The sequence below is a fragment of the Melanerpes formicivorus genome, unplaced genomic scaffold, assembly GCF_026170545.1.
Source record: "Melanerpes formicivorus ecotype bairdi unplaced genomic scaffold, bMelFor1.0.p_v2 SCAF_18, whole genome shotgun sequence".
In the NCBI taxonomy this organism is placed as follows: Eukaryota; Metazoa; Chordata; class Aves; order Piciformes; family Picidae; genus Melanerpes; species Melanerpes formicivorus.
Genome location: NW_027142370.1, coordinates 1,701,978 through 1,724,567, shown reverse-complemented (window position 1 = coordinate 1,724,567; position 22,590 = coordinate 1,701,978). Strand labels below are relative to the sequence as shown.

Below are 22,590 nucleotides of genomic sequence, written 5' to 3'. Positions count from 1 at the left end.
TACTTAAGAGTGACTGCATATGTTCTCTTCTTTGCTTGTATTACTGCCATTGTGTTTTGCTTCGTGTTTTAACTTAAGGAAACACCATCTATAAAAAGAACTTACATTGCATGCTCCTTCACAAGCATTTCTCCACAGAGTGTGGTTTAAGCAGTGTCAAAGAACCTGGGTGAAAGTTTGGCAAAATGGATGCAATTCTAGCTTTTAAAACGAAATATGGTTATTTTACTTAGAATTTTGAATGCTGTTCCAGCATGTGTTGTAATAAAAACATACTGAAAGACAACTTTGTGTCAAACAAAAGATAAACACGGTGGAATGGAAAGAATTCTCCTGAGTGGAGAATGTAGACCTTGTAAATGGATACAGTAAGCTGTAAGTTTGGGGTTTTTCTTTAGATGTTAACATACATATCTGAAGCAATTTGAAATGATGACCTTCTGAAAGTCACACTCTGTACAACATCTGTCAAATGCAAGCATTATGGCAGCTGAACACAGAGATTATGAATTTTATCCTATGTAGAGGTGTCTCTCTACATGCTAAGTGCCATAAATTAATCTGCTCACATTTTCAAAATGCCAGAATCAGGGCTCCTGTAATGCCTTTTGGACATGAATGTTGCTGCTTGTAGTTTCAAAGAACGCCCTAAAAAGGACTGACTTCAGTTTGATCCATGCCAAAGTGTGTTGTACCAACCATTCCTGGGTGTTTTGCAGCAGCAGGTGCCCTCTCCCTGTCCAGGCACTGAGATGGACCAGGGAAAGCCCCTGCACACACCCCAAGGGTTAGCACCAGTGCACAGACTGACGTGCTGTGTATGTGCATTTGGTTTCCCAGTGTGGATGGGTGTTGGGAGAATGACAGGCTGTGGCATTGCAGTCCCTGCCTGAGCAGTTGAGAGAGGAAAAAGATCAAGAAATGTTTTCATGCATATCCTAACAAACAGAATCTAGGATCTACTCTTCAGTTGCCACTGGCTGGAGATGAATGAATCCTGTTTATCTTAAAATAATTCTAGAAACATCCTTAAAGAGTACTCTTTTGAGGCAACCAATATCAAAGATGTATATCAAGGAGGTTCATCCACAGAATCACATTTTGCTTCCTTGTGAGCTGGTAACAGTATGATAGGTAGTTCCTCAGACCACCCTTGGTCTTGAGTTTTGACAATGTAGATGGTTTTAACCAAGGGCTACTCAGATGTCCTTAATCATTCTCACTATTGACTTACATTCCATAACTCAAGTAAGCGAATGGTACCCTGCATACCCAATGATTTACTCTTCTCAAGCATGAATGTATGCATTTCCATGTTGATTTATGGATATGTGAAGTTATTTTGTTGTGTTCTGAGATGCAGCATTACAAAAAAGTATTACAAGTTGTGGTGCTGTCTGTGGAGAGCGATAAATCTTGCCTGTTTCTCCAGAGTATTGTGTGCTGACAGCATCCATCTGCTGGAAACAGAAACAAGTAAACAATAAACTTCATTCTTCTTTTTAGAATGGTGCTGTAGTTGAATATGCACACACACACAGAGACTTTAGGTACTGCCCTGATTTCTGCACAGCCAGCATCTTCAAGCTACCAAATCTAGGGGGAAAAAATAGTTTTATGTATATATATAAATGAACCAAAGTAGATGTGCCTGCAAATTGTGAGTGTGCAGTGTGACTAAAGTGCAGAGAATGTAATACTACTGTTTCAGTAACTAGGTCTACTTTATACACTGTGCCATTCTTCAGTCTTTGTGCTGATGGGGAGGTGGTGTTTTCCTGTTCTGGTTTCTGTTTGTTTGTTTTGGAATATGCTACACTGTGCAAGCATCTTCCCAGCCTGCTGTCCAGCTTTGCAAAGGAGAGAGCTGCCTCTGTGACTGGGACCTATCAACCCATGTCATTGTTTGCTTCAAATCCATTGCTCTCAGTCCTTCTCTGTAGCACTATATATTTGTTTGGGATCTATCAACCTGTTTCATTGTTTGCTTCAAAGTCAGTACTTTCAGTCCCTCTCTGCAGTGCTATATATTTTTTTCTCTACATGGGAAATAAGGGAAATAGGAAGTCAAATAAAAGTAGATATTTGTGATAGGTTTTGGCCTTTCAGCCTTCCATTATGTGGTGATGAAGATGATCTTTGCAGAAGGAGATTGAAGCCTCCAACTCTTTCAAGCACTGGCTCTCTGCTTCTGCCTCAAACCACTACAGCTAGCTACTTGAGAGGTGAACAGGAACCACTCAGCTAATTGAACACGTTCTCACTTTCATTGCATAATCTTCTATCTCAGAGTGGTTGGTTGATTGTCAGTGAAAGGAGAGCATATGTTGCCTCAAGTGGAACTGGTGAATCTCTAATGAGTATTTTATAAAACTGAATTCTAGTAGACCAGAGGGGAAAAAACCTCAGGATGTTGGAATTTAAGAAGCAGATGTAACCCAGGGTCTACAGCAGCATAACTCTACATGGCACAGCACCTGCCAAGTTTCTCCCAGTATTTTAACTCTTCTTTAAACATATGAGCTAGCAGGACTTGAAAATTTTGCAGATTCATACTTGTCTACTTAACTTGCAGGGTTGTACAGCATTTAATCATTATTTAGAGTCATGAAAATCTTTGCTTCAGTTGCACATTTGATGGAGTCAGCTAATTTTCTGACACTAAAATAGAATACATTGATTCTGTATTTCACTGTAGATTCACAAAGATCACTTCTTGCTTCTAAAGTCAACACAGACTGCTTGAGAATCAGTAACTTTTTCTTGAAAGATATGGGGGGTGGTCAGCTAAAACTTCATATTGTATTAAAACAAACCCCAACTTGACTCACAATTTAACTTCAGGTTTTACTTTATCTGGGTTAGCAATTGACTACCTATACTTAGAAATGCAAAAGCAAGAACGTTTTGACCTGTTCAGAATGGACTGTAAGTCTGAGAGGTGCCAGTACATTTCTGACATTGTATTAAGCAGTGTTTTATCAACAGCACTTTAAACTACTACTGGACTGACAGTCTCTGAAGACATTTTCAATTCGAGAGCTCAGAAGAAAGGCTTTTGTGTGTGTGTGGCATTACTTCCAAAAAGCCAAAACATTAGTGGTGTGTGTTAACATATACTGCATCACAAAGAATACCTGCAGAATTGCTGTCAGTTAAGAGACTAATTCCTCACCGAAAGCAAGCAAGGAAGAGTCAATAGCATCCTCAAACTGCTGTTGGATAAGTGACAGCTTGCAGTGTGGAGTGTGTAGGTAGTGCATTGTCCACTTTGCAGGTGCAGTGGTAACAGAAATGTGTATTCAATAGCAATCATGAGGTTAATTGGAAAAACTGGTCCTGCCTTGTTGTTGCAGTAAAACTAAAACGATGGTTTGTGTTCCAAGAAGAGTTTATATTGATTCAGCACACCTTGTACTGAAGCAATTACTGTGGATCTTGATCTGTCAGTGCCTGTTCCGTTATGAATACAAGGCCTGATCTGACAGCAACGCACTGCAGTGCAGTGTTTACAACTGAGCAGCATCCTGTTACACTTAAGAAACATATGTAGTCATAAGTGTTTGAACAGGTCACTTTAGTCCAGATTCTGAAACAACTTAGAAGCTTTATTTCTTCCCTTCTTTTTCTCTCTTCCTGCACAGTCTGCTATTTCACAAGGCAAAGATACAGGCTGTGGCTTTAAAGCATACCCAACTGTGTTGACACTAGACCTTGTAATTCTAATGTAATCTTGTAATGCTAATTTAATGTGAAAGAATATGAGAACCAAGGAGATATCTAAAGAGAGTCTGTTTCCCTGCTCATAATACTGGAGAGTATTTCCAATTCGAACCACCAAAACTACAACTTTTTAAGAGTTAGTTAATTATTTGCTTTCTGGAAAGCAAAACTTCTTCAAAGAATGCTGAGATTTTCATTTATTTTATTACCATGATTTGAGAGGCTTGTATTATTAGGAAAAAAACACACCACCACCACTACCAAAGTTATGGGTTTCCTGTTTGAGGATAAAGTGAATGGAATCACAGAGAAATAGTCTGGAAGATAACTTTAGAAGTCGTCTTATTTATCCTGATGGCCAAAGATGGGATGAAGTATTTATAGGGTAGTTTAGACAGGTCTTGTAAAATGTACTTAAATTCCAAACCTGTTGGAAGGTTACTGAATACAGTGCTTGAAATCAGGAAAATCAAAGTAAGGTACAGATTTCAGTTTGGCATCAGGAGCTTGTACCTTGCCCAGAGGAGAGAGATTCCAGCTTGCCCCTGTTGATGGTGATTCTTCCCATCCTACAAGAGCTCTTGTAGGAGTTACTGCTTCCATGGAGATGAGATCAGCAGCTCCCAGTTCCTGCTGGGTCTGAGGAGCATTTGCTGTAGAGTAAGTTATATCTTGGCAGTGCAGCAAATCTTTTACCTTTGTATGAAGCAGCTCTCAAGAATTTGGTATGAGGTAGTAGAAGTAAGAGCGATCAGCTTTGCCTCGTTTCTGTGGGAAGCTTACTAAAAGACTGCAGGGATCCTCAAGGGCCTCCAGAGCTACTCTTTTATAATCTGAACAGATATTCCAAATAAAATAGCTAAGTGCAGCTTCAACTTGCACAGCTTTCCAGCTATTGGATTAGGATCAGAAAGAAATCTTTGTCAGTGACCTTTTTATGAACTGTATCTTTCCTAAGGATTAACATTTTCTGTGTCTCATGAACATCTTAGTTCCCTCTTCCATAAATAAAAACTGAAGACAGTTACTTTAAACAGTTTTTTTAACATGAAAAGTCAATGTCAGAGGCAACAGAGAAGCTTTTGAAGTTTCAAACATTTCTTACTCAGATTATTTTTATCAGTGCTCTTCCATCTCACACTTGAAAAGATGTGCCTCTGCTTTATGTGAGTGTCTTTACCAAGTGTTATCATAATAATAAAATAGGGTGTGCTCATTATTCGAGGCTGATGTATCTAGGAGTCTTTAATCAAGAAAGATGTCATATAGTTGACTTCTGTACCACTTTAAGCCTTTCTAGTTGTAATTTTTGGTGTATACACAAAAGTTGTTAACTTCTGTCCAGTACCTGAAAACCTTCATTAGCATGGCACTTGCATACAAGTGACCACAGGGAACTTATTGCCTGTCTTGTCCAAGTTCATAGGATGGTTTGAGTTGGAAGGGACTTTAAAGATCTTTTGGTTGCAAATCCATTGTTATAGGTGGGTACAACGTCCACTAGACCAGGTTGCACAAAGCCCCATCCAACCCGGCCTTGAATACTTCCAAGGATGGGCATCCACAGCCCATCTAGGAAACCTGTTCCAGTGCCTCACCACTCTTATGATGAAGAAATTATTCCTTACACCTAATCTAAATCTACCCTCTTTCAGTACAAAGCAATTACCCCTTGTTCTATCACTGCATGCCCTTGTGGGATGTCTCTCCCCAGCTTCCTTACAGGCCCTGTTTAGGTACCAGGAGGTTGGTATAAGGTCTGAATTTGGGGAATTGTAGCTGAGGCTTGCAGTGTGAGATGAGGTGATTGAGTAATAGTGAATAAGAATTTTTACAGGGTTTTACTTCAGACTAGCTCTAGCCTGCTTCGATTGACTAAATGCCTACTAATAGTTGGAGTGCATTAAGTGAGCTTCTGGAAGCACATCTTTCCTTTTAGTTTCATTTGAAAGAATCCAATTTGTGCATTCCATGATGTGAACCAAAACACAGTGACTGGGGGACTATTAAGTGATTTCTTCTGAAAGCATATTCCAGATCTGAATGGAAATGCTAATATGTCCACATGTGAGCACTGTGGGAGCTTTACTGTTCTCCAGGGGCCCAGAATTTGGGTGAGTTTGTTGAGTTACGGTTTCATCTCTTTCAGATCTCAATTCTGCTTCTTCCTAGCTCAGGGAATTTATGGAAGCATGCTTAGAAACTGTCCTAATATTTTCAGGATGTTTGCTAAAGATTAGGCTGAGTATTTTAGGATTTTCTATATTAATATTCACTAAAATTGTGTCTTGTTAGAGCCAAATTCACCAAACTTCAGCATCGTGGAGCAGAAGCTGTTTCTCTTTCATAGCTGCTCTCACTTGCCTGACTGATAATTTGCAATTAATTCTCATTGTGTGTGTTCAGGCAGCTCACTTATTTGCAACACATGCAGAACATATTGCAGAATTCCCCATCAGCTAAACACCTTCTTGAAAAGGAAAATACATATCTGTGTCCAAAATAAGCATTGCAAGGTTTCAAAGTAGAATAGCTGTGTGCTAGAATTTCAGTGCTGGCCTTAGCAAATAAACCATTGTAGCCTGGCTGAATCACAGAGCTGGTCCTGCAGCACAGTGCAGACTCACCCTGGTAACTTTGTGTAATTCCTGTGTTTCAGGATGCAAATACTTGTCCAGAGAGAATATACACAGTCAGTGAAAACCCACAGACAAAATTAAGTCAGTAGCCCTGCAAAGAGTATCAATAGGTGTGAAGGCTGCCTAATTTTATAACTGCCATTAGTTCATTACAGCACTGGAATTGGAGCTCTTAAAGCAGTGTGCCAAAGCACAGCTTGCTGGCTACTCCAAGAATGTTTATCAGTGATTTAGTGTTTGATCATAGCAGCTGGGTAGGATTTTCCTTGCACACCATGCCTGTGAACTCTGTTATTGCTCCTTGCTACAGAAATGGCCACAAAGCCAAATTAACTAACTCAGTTTTGTCTTGGTCATATTTTCAAGCTCAGAAACTACACCTTGCAATGTCTTTCTGTCTGTGTTCAGAATGATTATAGTTCTTCTAAACACTGCTAAATTGTTTCTAAATCCAATTATTTCAGAGATGACGCAGCTACCAGGTTTATTCTTAGCTCATGTAAGACTCATCTCAGCCTACTATGGAAAATGTTTTAAAATCCTCAGTACATGAAGGCTTTATTACTTGTCTCCCATATTCAGTTAACTTAAGTGTATGGCCAGGGATGGAAGAAGTGCTGCCAGGATTCAGCAACAAATAATACAGTTGCCTGGAAGAGAAGGTCTCATTCAAAGTCAGGGAATCATAACTGCACAGACACCCAAGTGGCCTGTAATCATTACTTTCTGGAAAACCCTACTGACTGACAGAGATAGCGACCTTTGGATCTCCTTTGCTGTTAACATCTTCCTTTGAAGATACAGAATCATCCACAGAAGAGAGAAATTGTAAAATCTGAGTGAATCTATGTTTGAAAATGGTTAGAAATTAGAGGTACTTTTGATCAGGAGGGAGCTTGCACCTTGCTCAGCTTCTTCAAGCTCCAAGGCACGATCATCAGTACTGAAGACAGAAATCCCTTCTCTAGACTGCAAGAGAGTGAACATTCAGCAAAGACTGCTTCTATTAGTTTGCTACCTTTTAGCAAATTAATGTTGAGTCTGTTTGAGGCCATGGTTTCTGCATTCATTAAATAAGATGGCTGTTAATACCTGCTCGAGGCAATCAGGGGCTACATGAAAACCTCATTAAAGCTAGCGCTAAGTGCTATATGTATGCACCACCTTTAGGAGCTAAACCAACTTAAATGCAGTTATAAAGCTCTGGAAGTAGTGAACTGGAAGAGATTTTGAGCAGACAACTGCTGAAGTATTTTATTCTTTTCATATTGTTTCTTCTGTTTTGCAACCAGGTTTAGCTTTCCGGGCTGGGACATAATTTGTACTGAAAGTCGGTAGCATACTTTTCTTCTTTTTTTATAGGTAATATTCATTAGAATCAAAGGTGGGTTTTGGGAGGTTGTTTTCTGGGGTTTGTTTTTTTTCCTAATGAGCCAGTAATTACTTTAATGTGGATGATAGCAGGCTTGGATACTATCTTGTGAGTAATTCGGAGTTCAGCTAGGAAAGGATTCTGATATCTAGTAACAGGGGAAGCACTTCTGTTTTAAATTGGTTTTGCTGAAGAGCCACTTCTTGTGGTTTTACATGATTATTTTATAATAGCTCTTCTGTCTTTGGAGTGCCATAAACACTTGCCTAAAATACATTTGGTATTTCAAACTTTTGAAGCAAGGAATAATTTCCATGACTTTCCTTTCCCTTGCTGTGCACTTAAATGTCTGATATGAAGATGCACTGGATCAGGCTGTACTAGATGCATATTTAAAAGGGGGAAAAAAATAAAATGGAATAGTGGAGAAGACAAAGAGGCAGAGAGCCTGTCTAGCTTCCTGTCTTTGCCACTGCTTTTTGATCATGAGTACTTTCTTACGTGGTTACAATGATCAAACTTAGCCTTTAAAAGGTTGATCCAGCAGTTTATTTGTGCTGTACATGTAACTCCCTTTAACAGGGAAGGAGAAACAAAAGCACTAAGAGACTAAGTCTGATGCTGTACAGTCTGTATGTAATGAGGTATTTAAACTAAGTTGCCAAGTTCCCCGGCTGCCTGGTTCATTCTTCTGCTCAGTTGCTGTACAATCTTGCTCTCTCTAGGCTGCTAAAATTTAGGGCACCATATAACTAATAAGCACTGCTGTGCAACATGTGGGAACAACCCAGATGTTCTGTTTAACTATAATTCAATGTTCAACAAAACCAATCAAATATTGATGTTAGGTCCTCCCCTTACCAATTCTCTATTCATAGAGCTCTTACGGATTCCTGTAAGGGTTCTGCACCCTTGAGGATGTGCAAACTCGAGCTTTCTAGAGCTGGATGCAGTTCAGCAACCTCATGTTGAGATAAGTTAGGTAAGGTTGAGTCACTTTCAATGGCATTATGGCACTTAACATCCCTTGATGATTAATTCCATTTTTAGAGACATTTTTCTTCCTATTCATAATGTCAGTAGTTTACTTCAACAGCAAAATGAAAAAGGAAAAGAAAAATCTCAGGGTATTGGTAGGGAGAATCATATTCTGAATCCTTTGATTCTCTCTGTGGAAATCTTCAAGTGTAATGACTCTTTTTCGCTGACATAAAAGTTCAAGAGTTCTGCAGAGAGTAGCAGTTGTGCTAAAATAAAATTGTACTGTTCAAAGTGCACCACAGGGTCCTAAAAAATCTCCTGTGAGTTTCCTTTCCATAAAAAGAAGAGTGAGATTAAATTCTGAGATTATTAGCTACTTTGTAAGATGAATTTCAAATCCTGGAACCGGGTTCAGGAACACATGAGTCGGCACCGGGGGCAGAATGGACAGCGTCCTCCTGCATGCCAGCAATGTAAGAGAGCTTGATCCTTTTGATCCTTCAGCATTATACTGAATATTATGTATATGGAATGGAATCCTTGTTGCTCAGTTTGGGGCCATCTGTTCTGTCCACTCATCCCTGCAAGTGTGTTGCTTTACAGCACCCCAGTGCAGCACACAAGATTTAGCAGTGTCTTTGGGTTCTACAGGAGCAGGTATAAGCAAGAGCCTTTCTGCACACCAGTCCTTAGTAGTTACTATACACATCAAGTGTTCTCACTGCCAGAAGCAGACACTGCAGAAACACAGTTAACTTCAGAAAGTGCAGTCACTGAGAAGAGACTGAGCTGAGAAGCAAAATCACTGAGCAGAAGCGGTTTCATTCCAGCTCAAAGCAGGACAGCTCAAACGCTAAAATAATGTTTTCCCTCTGGGTTGGATGCTTTTTGGACACAACAAATCAGAACTATTCTGACTAGTTCACACAGTTCACTGGGAAACACCATTTAACAGAACTGTAAATGTGTTAACTGAGCCTTGACAACGTGAGGTCTTTTGAAGTGGTGTTAACTATACTAATAAGAAATTCACAGTTCACAGCAGAATTCATCTGAACCTTTTTTTTTCAGTCAATCAGACACTTTAAAGTTTGCATAAAATATAGGGTTGAGAACCTGTGGGAGGAAGCTAGAAGCTTCAGCCCAGGGGACTGAAAGCTTTAGCAGGTATTCAGCTGTACCTGCAGTCATTTCATTCCAGCTGCTGTGGGCACTTAAAGGGCCCCAGTGATTTGGAGGACAATGGCTTTGCCATTCATCCTGACGCTATGTGTGGTCACCTCCTTCTTGCACTCCTCTGCCCATTCCTGAGCCTCATAGAGATTACAGAGGAGACTACTGCAAAGCATCTGTACTGCACTTTGGATCCTTCTCAGGTGACCAAGAGCATTTAAAAACACTCAGTTTCATATTGCTGGAAGCTCTGATAACAGTTCTGATCTTCCTATTCTTCATAAAGGTGACGACATTGTTATCATTAGTGCCTGCCTGTTCTAGCTGCTGTCAGATGCCTCAAGGAAGCAAAAATGCTGATTTCAAGTGAAGTTTCTTATTCAACCTCTAGCTTGGATCCATTCCCCCCAGTCCTATCACTACCCAGCAGCCTAAAAGGTCTTTTCTTGCAGGCCCCCTTCAGACACTGGAAAGGTATCTTTTTAAATGGAGCAAGTACTTGCATTCAGAAATGTATCCAGTTTATAGATGGTTAGCATTCTACAGAAGAGGCAGAGCAAATCTGCAAAGATTGAATAGTCTTTCAGTGTTATTGCAATTGTTTCCCAATATTGAAAAAAGTACTGTTGAATGCACAGGTATTTGAATGGGTACTGGGGATAAAGAAATGTGGTTTTATTTTCTGTGCAAGTACAATCCAAACTCTGTAGAATTTACTACCATTTACTACCACAGAAATGTACCTGCAATGTAGGTAGAAGAAAATAGCCCTGATCTTTTTGTGGTTGTTTGTTTTTAATGCAAGTGTGTGGGAAAGGTAAAAATACCATCTGGATGATGATGAAAAGATGCTGCTTTTGTTAGAAAAGATGGAAGAGCTGTCTAGTGTCATGCATTGCAAAACAAGAAATAATTCTTTTGCATTCTGAAAGGAAAGATTTCAGCTTCCAGAGCTTCCTTAGAATCAAAGATTATAGTTTTGTGAACTATTTAAAGACAATGAAGAACTGCTGGAGGTGGCTTCTGGGAGACCAGGAAAGGCACTTCAGAGCACAAATGAAGAGACTGCTGCGTCTCAGTTTGCTGCTTGGTTCTCACATTTCTTATTGCCATCTGGCTGTATCAGTGCAGTCGATTGGTTTAAAGCAATGGATGGTTCTATATCTTCCATCTTCTTGTTTGGAGGCTCATTGCTGTGGTAATCTGAGTGCAAATTAAGCAAGAGCATTCAGTAGCCATCCAGTGCACACTATATGAATAACTTTTAATAATGTGCCCTGCTGGAGCTTGTACAAATGATTTTTCTTTGAACTGCACTTGCTTCATTTTGTAAGTATTCTAATGCTCTGCAGTATTAAACTTACCTCTTCCCATGCATCAGTTACTTAAAAGGAGAGATTGTTCTGTGCGGCACCATGCGGCTGGCACAAAGTTAACTGAGGACTAATGACGGGTCAGAAATTTTCCATGCTCAAAACTGATTCTACAGAAAGCCAAAAGTGTCCTCTTGGTTGGTTCCCATCTTTGCAGGTTTGCTAGGTGCCTGAAGAAGCAGTTCCTCGAGCATTCCAGTGCATAAACCCAATCCATTTTCAAATAAAGCCATTTTATTAGCACATGTTGAAGAGCCATGAAGCAAGTGTTCACTCTCCATTTCATTTTACCTGGGGTGGCAATTAAAGAAGTGCTTCTGTTAAGCTGTAGTCTATGGAGATTAAATATTTGCTAAATCCTGGAGTCAAGGGGGACTTCTACATGCAGATATTTTGTTGAATCAAAGCCATCATGACCTGGAAGGATTCCCCACGAAGCTTAGGGGAAACAAACAGCTGTAAGATCCAGAGGATGCAGAAGATTGAATAGTACTGGTCCCAGTACTGACCCCTGACAACAATAAGTGATTCAGGAGATGGGAATATGTTTGCTCCACATCCATGGGATGTTGCATTGTACTTAATGCATTCACTGTTAGAAGAAAAAGAATCCCAACCAACCAGTGAATTCCCAACATACCAGTGAATAATATTCTGGAGGCAATTATTTTCCTATTTTTGAGCTGCTTAGGCAGGAGGTGCCTTTATTTATGGGTAATTATTCTCTTCAAATTGTCCAAAAGGTCTGACAAATACTACTTGCAACCAGTTATTGTGTTGGGTATTTCTTTCCAGTCAGACTCCATCGAGCAGCCCAGTCCATTGCATGAATTAGCCTCCAAATGCATGTTTAGTTTTCCTAAGGAGTGTCAGAGTGACAGAGCTATGGCTTTGGGATTGACATTTTTTGCCACAAGGCCTTTTTTTTGGCTGTGATAAAATTAGAGGGCAGGAGATTATTACTTCTTCCTCATATTTCGGAGGATTTATTGTCAGATTGCTTTCTCTCCCATCTCTTATTTCCAGTACATATTTGCTCATCATTTGCAGTGCATGTGCAGAACCTGCATTTATTAGAATCTTTTCAAAGGGTCTTGATTCCTTTTGCAATGGTAATGATTTGTCTTTCTGTATGCTGAGTGATGTAGATAATTAACTTGCAGTAAATAGGATCACATTTGGAGGACTTGCTCATGAAAACCAATAGGCACCTAGGTGATTGTGCAACCTCTCTATTTCTGCAGCCTCATTTGCCCTGCTGCTTCTATCATTACTCTTTTTGTTTTCTAGATGGAGGATAACATTTTGCAGTTATAGCAGAGGTAGGGCTTCAGTGTACTGTGCATTTCCAAAGACAAAGAGGAACAATATCACTCTTAAGAGAACACCCAGCTTGGTCTCATTTTAGTACATTAATTTCTTGTAAATCTTTACATGCTGTTAAGTCATGAACCAGTCTGGTGCTCATGTAGGGAGTTCTGTTTACTCCCTCTGCTGATTGCTGTCAGCTGAACATTTGGCACATTGAATTATTTTTATTTTCTTATTTTTTCAAATCTCTATCAAACAAAGCTCCCAGATGTGGAACTCATTGCATTGTATAGGTGTAGAGCTTAGGAAAGTAATGATTCTTTGAACTCTTTGGAACTTGACCGTTGCTGTTTACATATGTGTTTTTTGCCTGGCAAAAATCTCTTGTATAAATACTGTCTGCAGCTATCTTATCTGAGACAGCCCTTTTGCTTTATCCATATTTACAGTTGTTTTCATTTCTCACACTTTGGAAGATGAATGTGTGAGACAGGAAACCTAATCACTCAGTACCCTGACACAAAGGTGAATCTATTGCCTATTTGCAGAACTGCACAGATGTGCATCTTTTGAACTGCTGTCAGAAACATTTCTCATAGTTCAAGTTTATTTTCTCTTCAAGTATTTATTATTTGATTGATGAAAAATCACATTAGGAGTTTAACTGAAATACTGTTTCATGTGCTCTCAAAGGGCTTCTTTCCAAAGCTTGAATCAAATTACAGGAGATGGTTTAAAGAACACAGGAGCTGAGAGAAGCAGCTAAAATCGATGCGGCCTAAAATCTATTGTCTGATTTTTGAAGTTATCAGCTCCGGTATATCATTTCAAGACTGTCATCCTACTAAACCTGGGACAAAACAGCACTCCCTTGCTTGCTAAATTATGGCAAAGAAAGGCATAAAAGAAGCAGGTATTAATGAGAGAAGGCACTGGTCTGGAACTCAAGCTGTCTAGGTCAGATTCCTGGCTCTGCTGCACACTGCCTTAGGCAAGTCACTCGGTCTCGCTGGCCTTCCCTTCCCCATCTGTCAAATGGAGACGGTGGTTGCATCCTTTTACCTGGCCTCCATCTTACCTGTTTGTATGGTGGCTTAGAGGGCAAAGAAATGCATCTTAATGTGTTTGTGTAGCACCTAATAGACTAAAGGCATGAGGTACTTCCATAATGCAATAAGGAATGGCAGCCTCCAGGCAGGAGCATTTTTATTGTGCCTTCTACAAAATGGATTTGCAATCTACTGCAACCAGTCCAAAACCAGAGTAGAACTTTCTCCTCATCTTTTTGGCAGATTATTCATTTTACTGTTTGGTTACCATGCTGTGCTTGCCGTATGAAGAATGAGTACTGTCAGCCCTTGCCACCCTGAGGTATTATTGCTTGAGCTCCCCCGTCCTGCTGACCCTCTCCACTCTCAAACAGCTTTATAGCAGGGCATTATAAATAACTAACATACATCAGCTATCAATAGATAATGGCTTTTTAATGGCTTCCATTGTATTGCTAGTAATAGAACTTTCACTTTTATGGCTCTTTTGCATTTCATGATCCCACAGTGCCTATGAGTGCTTGGACTTGACAGAAATTGAGTGGACATAACAAAATACATTCACACTACTTAAATTAAGGCACTTGATCAGGTCAGAAACATAGCCTTAAGAGGACAGTTCAGGGCAGAACATGCAGGAATTCAGCATCACCCTCTCTGGTGGGGCACCTCTCTGCAGGACTATAGATTGGATTGAGGGAATTAACCTTCTCAGTTTATGGAGGAAAGTTATGTGCTAAAAGTCAGATGGCTCCTCTCCTTTTCACTCCTCTCCAACACAGCAATACTTGGACTTTTTATCTTAGTCAAGTAGATATTGCTTTCCAGCATAAAACTTCTTTTCAAACCACTATGAAAAACTGTGCAATTGATGAGTGCCTGCAGGTGAGTGGGGGGATGTGGTGATGTTTTTAGCTTCACAGTTTGAACCTGGAACCACACTCTGAGCATCTTCTGACTTAATCCTTCAACACAGAGCTGCTAACACAGTGAATTTTATGTTTTACTGGGTTTTTTTGAAAGAAGCAATTTGTTATGGTGCAAAATCTGTGTACACCCATATTGTAAATACATCATTTAAAACGGGAATGTGAATGTGAAGTATTTTGACAGACATTTAGCAAGGCTAGATACTACTCAGCAGTGCAAGCATTTCACTTTTTAGATTAATTTGACCATTTAAAATTAGTAGAGAGTTGTATGCATCAGTGTGGTAAGGTGAAAAATGACATGGTGCTTCATGAAGAGGGACTGAGTTATCATGGGTTTCATCCTTGTACCAAAAGATAGTACATCACAAAGTCTTGCTTTCTGGGATCGTTGTGCAGCTGTTCAATAACTGCCCCCTTGAATGTGTGATGTTTACATGGAAAGAAACCCTTGTAGTGCTACAACATAGTTTCCCTGAATTGTGGAAGAAATACAGGAAAGCAAATTCCTGCTGCCTAAATTAGAATTTGTTTACGGTAATGACCCAGCCATTATAGGAAATGCCAAGGTACTTAACTACTCTAAGCTAGCAGAGCCCCAGAGGCTCCTTCGCTACACTAACATGGTACAGAATTAGGGCTGGTAGAAGCACCTGAGTGTTAAATCACCTCCTCATCCTTCTGCAAAACCTAACAGTCTGTGTGCTGAACTCCTAGTGTTTCACTTCTCAGGCAAGCAGCAATAGCAGAAGCCTTCGAGGAGCTGTGGGACAACTTCTGTGTTAATTACCAGAGCTGGTAGTGTTTCCCCTCATGAATATTTTAATATGGGGAAATTGAAAAAGAAATTTGATAATGCCACATGTCCTCAATCTTTAGCTCTCATTCTTAGGTTTTATTTTGCATCACAAATTGAATTTTCAATTAAAAAAGAAAGGTACAGTAGGGAGAATCCTAATTGCATCAACATTTCTTCTCTTTTCTCCTTCATTCTCCGTCTCCTGTCCTCCTGTCCTTTTGTTAAAGAATCGCAGTTGGAAGTTTCTTTAGGTCTATGGAACTATTTTTTGTGTTATTGTTTAGTGTGTACAGATGTTGATTATCACTTCATTGACTCTGTCTTGCTCAGCGAACCCTGCATTAAAAGTGATCAGTTGTTACTGCAAAAGATACAATAGAATTGTTTTGCTTGACTACTCCACAGTGTCTGTACCAAAGTGTGAGAATCACAGCTCTGCAGCTGCTGGACCCCAGTTACTTAGAACTAGGAAGTGAATTAAAAATTGATAGAAGTCAGAAAGAAAAAGTAAGAAAGGAAGTCAGCACATCAGAAACAAATGATGGGAAAACAAGTCAAAGAAGTGCTATGAATGCCTATTTCTCATTAATTGCACTTGACTTCTACAATCTGAAGTGCTAGGTACTTGAGAATAAACTTTATCAATCCATTACTAGCCAGGATGTCATATACAAACTACTTTGCTATAAAATATTTAACTGAGAAATCACTGTACTTTTTCTTTTACAGGGAGTACTAGACATATGTGCATTGTTACCAGAAACATGTGCAGTTTAGAAAAGGAATATTAATTTGATTCCAAATTATCTTCCTTAGTTTTGCTCTTCCATCTTAGTCTCCTTTACAGTTAACACATCCAACTGGAAGACGAGGACAATGACAAACCTGACGGCTTTTAAGTTTAGCAGCCAAGTCTGCCTGTGTCAGGTACACATCAATTTGCATGACACTGGAAGGTCAAAAATCTCATCATTATTTGCAGTGTTTATGGCTGCCTGCCTAACCAATAGCTTGAAGTACTGAACTGTAGGTGCTGGAAAGCCATCTGATCTACGAGCTGGTTTATTAATTTGAACTACTTGATATTGCCTAAGGCTCTGAAAATAGGGGAGATACTAAAGAACATTATTGCAATTATTCCATGAAGAATCCCTTCTATTATTCAGGTGTTCTAATCACTTGGGCATTTAACACAGTGCTCAATGATGATAATCTGATTAAAGACAGATTCATATAAAGCTTTGACACTGCTGAAGGACAACATTGGCAAACGCAGACAAATGAATTTAATCCTGGAAAACTGATTGCTCTTGAAGTAATTTGCTCAAATTTGGGTGGTGTTAGAAGCATTGTTAGAAGCTCTGGGATTTCCCTCAAGAGTTCACCTCTCAAGTTCATATTCCACATGTAAAATCTGCTGGACTGCAGAAGTGTGCTACTACTAAGTTGCAGCTTTTCTGTTTCTTTCCTGCACTGTTGTGTAGCAGCAGCACAATGTGGAGGTTTCTGAGAGCTCACTACTTTACTTGGATGAGACCACTTCAGTTTCCTGTAAGGTAGCAGTGGAGCAGCTAGATGCTTGCAGAGTGTCTGCTGCCTTTGTGAAGTGCTAGAGTGAGGCATACTGTTGATGGAATCTGTGTCTGTATTTTGTGAGTACCCTGTGTCCCCCCTGCTCCCTTTGAGGGTTTTACAGTGACATTATACATGCCTTTGCTCCGCTCTGCCTGAACAGGTATTTAACATATGCTGACAGTGCATAATCAAATATAAACCCACAATTGAATATCCACAAACTGTGATTTGTAGATAGTGCTGGCCTGGTAAACCACTTAAAAAGGCTGTTTCCCCCCCCCCCCCCATAAGTAATCAGCTTTTCCCTGACATGCTCTCCTGTAAATATATCACTGGGTTAAGGCAATGCTGATAAACTTCTCTCTGTAATGAGAAGTTGTGTTTTAATATTTTGAGGAAGGCTCCCAGGTGTGCCAGTTATGGGAAGTGCTGGCAAATGTAGGAAAGCCTGTGCTGTATGCTTGGGTTACAGCATTTCTAGAGGGAATTTTTAGATGGACAGAGTATGAGAATGCAGCCTTATGCAAGTCTATAAGAGCACTTATGTAAGTGCATTGGGGTACGCTTATGTAAGTGTATAAGACAGTGTTCTCCTACTTCAGTTTCAAAATCATTCTTCTTGCCTGTGTTTGAATCTGAGATAAGCAGCTCCCAGCTCCTGTGGCACTCTTCTACCCACAGTTACAGTACTGCAGAATGATTATTAGGGTATTATAGAAAATCAATAGCTACGACACGGCTGTAAAGGGTTCGTCTTTAGTTTCTGATACTCTCTGTGCTAATTGCAGAGGAATTCTCTCTCTTTTAATGGCAGACCTCCTTGGTAACCCATTTTGTGTATTATCTATTTGTTTTCACTGGGAAACTGCATTCAGGAAAGAGCCCTCAACTTTGCCCTGTGAGTCTCCCCAATTAGACCAAGGAGGAAAGCCTCTCATGTTGCAATCTGAGCTTCGAGCCTGGTGATACTTTGCTCCAGACAGCACTTTGTTTTGAAGCTGGCATGATGGCAGCATGAGTGTCATCAGCAGATTCAACTCAACCCATGATAGCCAAGAATTTGGAAGACAAGCCCCCACTAGATGTAGCTGTGCCAGTGGAATATTAAAGGTATTGCTCCTGTAAAGGGCTTGTGCTAGATTTCTGTCCCCATTGCTGTGACACTCAGTCACAAAAAACACTTAAACTTTATAAAGTAAGCATTTGAAACAGTATGGTTGGTCCAGGTGATCAGTGGGGGGAGTATTAACCTACTAGATGTTGACTTTGGTTCCTGATATTTATCCAAATACCATTTTTTTGGCCTATAAATAGACAAGCAAATACACTGAGCTATAGTTAAGGCAGTACCAAGACCTCAGAGAGCACTATACACTGGGGGGTAAATAAATAACTGATACATTTTTGCTTCCAATCTCTTTTCTGTTCTGTTTTTTCATTTTACAGGAAGAATGAAATTTTCCTTTCCACTCACAAATCCCTTCCTTCATCTGACAAAATTTGGCATCAGGCAATACTAATAAAAATTGTTTCTACTGAGAAGAGCAAAACAAAACCAAGCCCTGCTTTCTCTCTGAAGCATCTTACTGTGATATTCCTTAATATGTCAGCAGTCACCCACACAGTCACCCAGGACTGGATTCTGTAGGCTTGCCCTATTTTTCAGTATTCATTTCTTAACTTACAGCTGCAATCTCTAGTGGCCCAAAGTTTCCAGCAGACATGACTGGTTTCAACTGGCTTCATCTGGGACATGAAACAATTCTTTCCTTCAAGACTCTTGTGAGACCACAGAGTCATCATTGAAGGGTCTTGAAAAAGTTATGCTAGAGGAATCAACTGACACAACTAATCAGTTCTGTAAGTGCTCCCCCCGAGCCCCCAGATAGATGTCATGTCAGCTTTGACTGTTTCATCTGGAATACTCCTGAGCCATTCCTCACTCTAGAATGATGTCTCTGGACTTTCTAACAAATATTTCATCACAAATTGAAAAATCGTGTATTTTTCCATAAGTCCAAAGGAGGTTCCCAAAGGTCAAATCTGACCAAGCAATATGAAGGGACAGCTTGCATGCATGCTGTCATTGCAGCCGTGTTCATGTACACCCAGATACAGGACATTCCCACAGAGTTCCAATCAGTATTGCTTCAAAAGGTCTATAACTGTATGGCATCACATAGCACTCACATAATTCATCAGCTTGTGACTCTGCAGTTTTTAACTGCCATCATCTAGATCCCCCACAAACCCAGATTTTAAACCATCAACAGGAGATGAACGCCATTTTGGACAGGAACCCAGCTTTATTTTTGATCATAACTGGTTACAGAAGGGATGCAATAACATGACACAGCAAAATCCTGCTTTCTTTAGGCAGTCCCATCCCCATGCACTGTTACTGCTTCAGCAGTCTGCCTTTCCTGATGTGAAGCACATGGTCAAGATGAGTGTAGGTCCCTTGCTACTTCTGCAGTAATGTGTAAGGGCTCAGACCAGAGGCACTCCAGTTGTACTTGCAGCTCAAAATTCTGTTCCAGAGTCATCTTGAAATCCAGACCCAGACTTTTGTACTTTTTAGTACAATAGAAGCTGATGTAAAATTATTCTCAGAATGGCACCTGTGGAAGATGTGAAAGAGCTCTGAAATATCCTTGAACTAGAAGAAGTTTCTTTGCTGAAGTATCAGCAGTTTCAAAAACTCTCTTATCAGATTGAAATTCAGCTCACTTGGGTAGTGGCTTGTGATGGGAATACAGCCATGTCTGGAATGCTGTGTCATGGCAAGGGACTCAAAGGACCTGATACAAGCAAGTACTGTTCCAACAGTGCAAATTCAAGTCTCATTCAGTTCTAAATAGCAGTGGGTCTGAAATACATCCCAAGGTATGAATCTGAATGGAAGCGTTCCCCTTTGCTTTGGCTGCCTAAATATCATTTGCTAAGGCTCATGCTTCTCTGCCTTAAGAGCAGAATTCACTGCTGATTAATAGGCTGTTTGCAGAGGTGGAATGTGTGTGCTTGAAAAACTCCATCCTAGCCTGTGCTAATAGATCTGACATCTCCAGTGGTAAAAGGAAGGTGTGGGGGGTGGGCTGTGTGTCACTCTGCACAAAGCAAAACAGTTAAGGCAGGAAACGTTACATATGTGCAACTTGCAGATTATGCAATCAACACTAAGACTAGTTTGGTTAGAAGGCAAACTGACTGGTCAAAGAAAAAATCTTGGAGCTCTAGTATCTCTTAAAGAATAAAGTTCAGGAAGTGGAAACTTCTTGGTTGTTTTGTGTAATGGATAGCAACTCCTGGCACAAGTGCATGCAGTGAGGTCGTGTGTGACATCATGCATACTTGTTTTAAGGAAGCAATGAGTTCACAATTGAAAAGCCATCTTTGTTTCTCAAACTCTGGTGTGTACTGTGAGCCATGCCAATTTTCTCTATCTTTGACTTTTCCCTATAGTTTGGGTTGAGAACTTAAGCTGCATTTAATGTTGTTCGATTTGGATTGTGGGTGAGAGCGCAGCCCAAGAGGAAATGAGGGGAGTGCAATAGAGGCGCTGTTGGTGTCCTGCTCCTGGCGGGGTGCACTTATTGCTTGTAATTAGAGTAGCTCCCCTGGTGCAGTCTGTGGCTGGTTGTCAAAGGGCTGCCACAGCTTGCAGTTTGGTTCTGTCCTCAGCAGAAGGCATCTCCTCAGCATCTCAGGCTGGAGCTGGCTGAAGAGCAAACGGGAATGCCGCTCACGACTCTTCTGTGACCTTGGAGTAGCATAAAAGTCCTGGAGCACTGGGTAGGTGCCTTTGCTCGGGTTAATGGCCCCTGAGTAGGGCTTTGGTTAGGTCCTAGTCAGTGTTGGTTGTTGCTAATGGCCCCCAGCAGTCTATCCAGAGAAATAAAGTCATACAGAAATTTATTGGTCTGCCTTGTGCGATCAGAAGGTGGTGCAGAGGAATGGTCCCCAAGTGTACAACTGGCTTTAAGTGGCTCAGCTGCTTTTCTGAATTTGAGTGACACTGGCATTAAGGCAGCACTGAAACCCAACTATTCATCTTTTCTGGGTAGAGCAGCTGTCTTTCAATAACGGCTGGAGGATTGCAGCTCTCCTCTATGACACTGATGTGAGGCAGGCTAAGAAAGGAAGGATAAGAGGTTCATGCCTAGAGGATTACATTATTTCAATTACCTAAACAACTGACTAAGGTAAGAGGTAAATATTTCTTTACCATCTGAAGATGTTACATAATATATGCAATTTAAGTACATTTTCTAAGTTGTTGTTGCTGTATCTTTAATAGTAGATAAAATCTGGTTGTTTTCCCCTGACTGCATTTTCTGCATCCATTCATGTTCCTGATAAATAATTCAAACCAAAAGTATATGAATACAATAATTCTATTAAAGTTAATTAATACCAAGAATGTATGAGCTGAGAATGATGGTTAATGAGATCCTAAAGCTTTTCCCTTTATCCTCAGTCCATCTCCTCCCTCCTCCCCCCACCTCCCCTACCCCCCAGGCTATGGGTTTAAATTGTGTTTATATGCTTCAGGAAAACTAAAGGTTAAGTTTTTGTTTAGGATGGAAGTGTTAGCCCCTCAGAAGAAAACACAGGAAGAGAATGAAGATCTGCAACAGTATCATCAGAAGCCTGCAAACTGCAAGAAATTACTTAGGAACTGCTGCTTGATAAAGCGAATTTTTGCCTGGAAAAGTTTGAGCTCTAAAGGTACCTCTCCTATTTTTAGTGAAATTTTTAGTGTAGGAGAAATTGTCTTTCCAAGAATTTTTGATAGACTGGTGTTACTGAATCAGTCAAGTTACAGGTACAAAAAGTCTCTGCTGTCTTGGGTCTATTGTGCAAAGAGATTAAAAATGGTACAGCTTTGATTGAAGGTGCTTTATCATAATGTGATATAAATAATTGTACTGCTTGAGCATTCGTTTTGCAGCACATGAGAATATATGGTCTGCAGAAAAAACCCCAAGAATCCTTCAGCTGAGGATTAAATGTAAAATCCCAGCAATGAAATGTATCAATTTATCAGGGCCCAACCCCCAAAAAATCTGTTTTGATTAGTAAAACCTCCTTTGATCACTGAGAGAGTATTTTTACATGGAAATTACGCCATCAATCCCTTTGTCTTTGGAGAAAGGTAACATCCTGTCACTTTTGTACATAATGATGCCATGTGCTGGTGTTATTAATAAATGCTGTAAGAAATGCTGCTTTTTAAACGAGAAGTTGGCTGTGCAGGATCAGACCCAGTGAAAGTCTAACTCTTTCCTGAGTAATAAATTAAAGAGCAGCCAGCCTGAAGTGATGGTTAATGTGTTTCCCACAGCTTTCCTCAGGAACATACACAGTTAAGGATTTGATTTTAGGCACTGATTCTCCTTCGTATTTGTACTTTGCAACATGATGTGAAAACAAAACAACCTGCCCCAAACAACTCCTTGGTGTTTTGGCAGCATTTTTCATCTCCTTGCATACAGTTTATGATGAAGGAAAAAAACCCACATCCTCAGGATATTGAACTTGTGTTAAACAGACTGAAAAAGATGCATGGCATCGCTTTGGCGTGTCGATTCAAGTCACCGTGCCCTGAGTGATATTTTACACATTTACTGTCGAGGGTATACTCTAGTAGCTTAGTTTTCAGCATT

General features: G+C 40.1%; 1 protein-coding gene across 4 annotated transcripts in view; it reads left to right on the top strand.

Moving 5' to 3' along the window:
* Window positions 1–22,590, top strand: part of KCNIP4 (potassium voltage-gated channel interacting protein 4) — a 287,694-nt gene that overhangs the window by 20,883 nt on the left and 244,221 nt on the right. Inside the window, exons 1-2 of one of the 4 annotated variants that reach the window (XM_068149279.1) lie at window positions 21,021–21,126; window positions 21,504–21,652. The exons of the other annotated variants lie outside the window; for them this stretch is intronic. Of the exons in view, the coding sequence (XP_068005380.1) occupies window positions 21,505–21,652 (148 nt within the window). The 5' untranslated portion in view covers window positions 21,021–21,126; window position 21,504. Of the gene's footprint in view, window positions 1–21,020; window positions 21,127–21,503; window positions 21,653–22,590 lie in introns of those variants that run through there. 4 annotated transcript variants of the gene reach the window in all.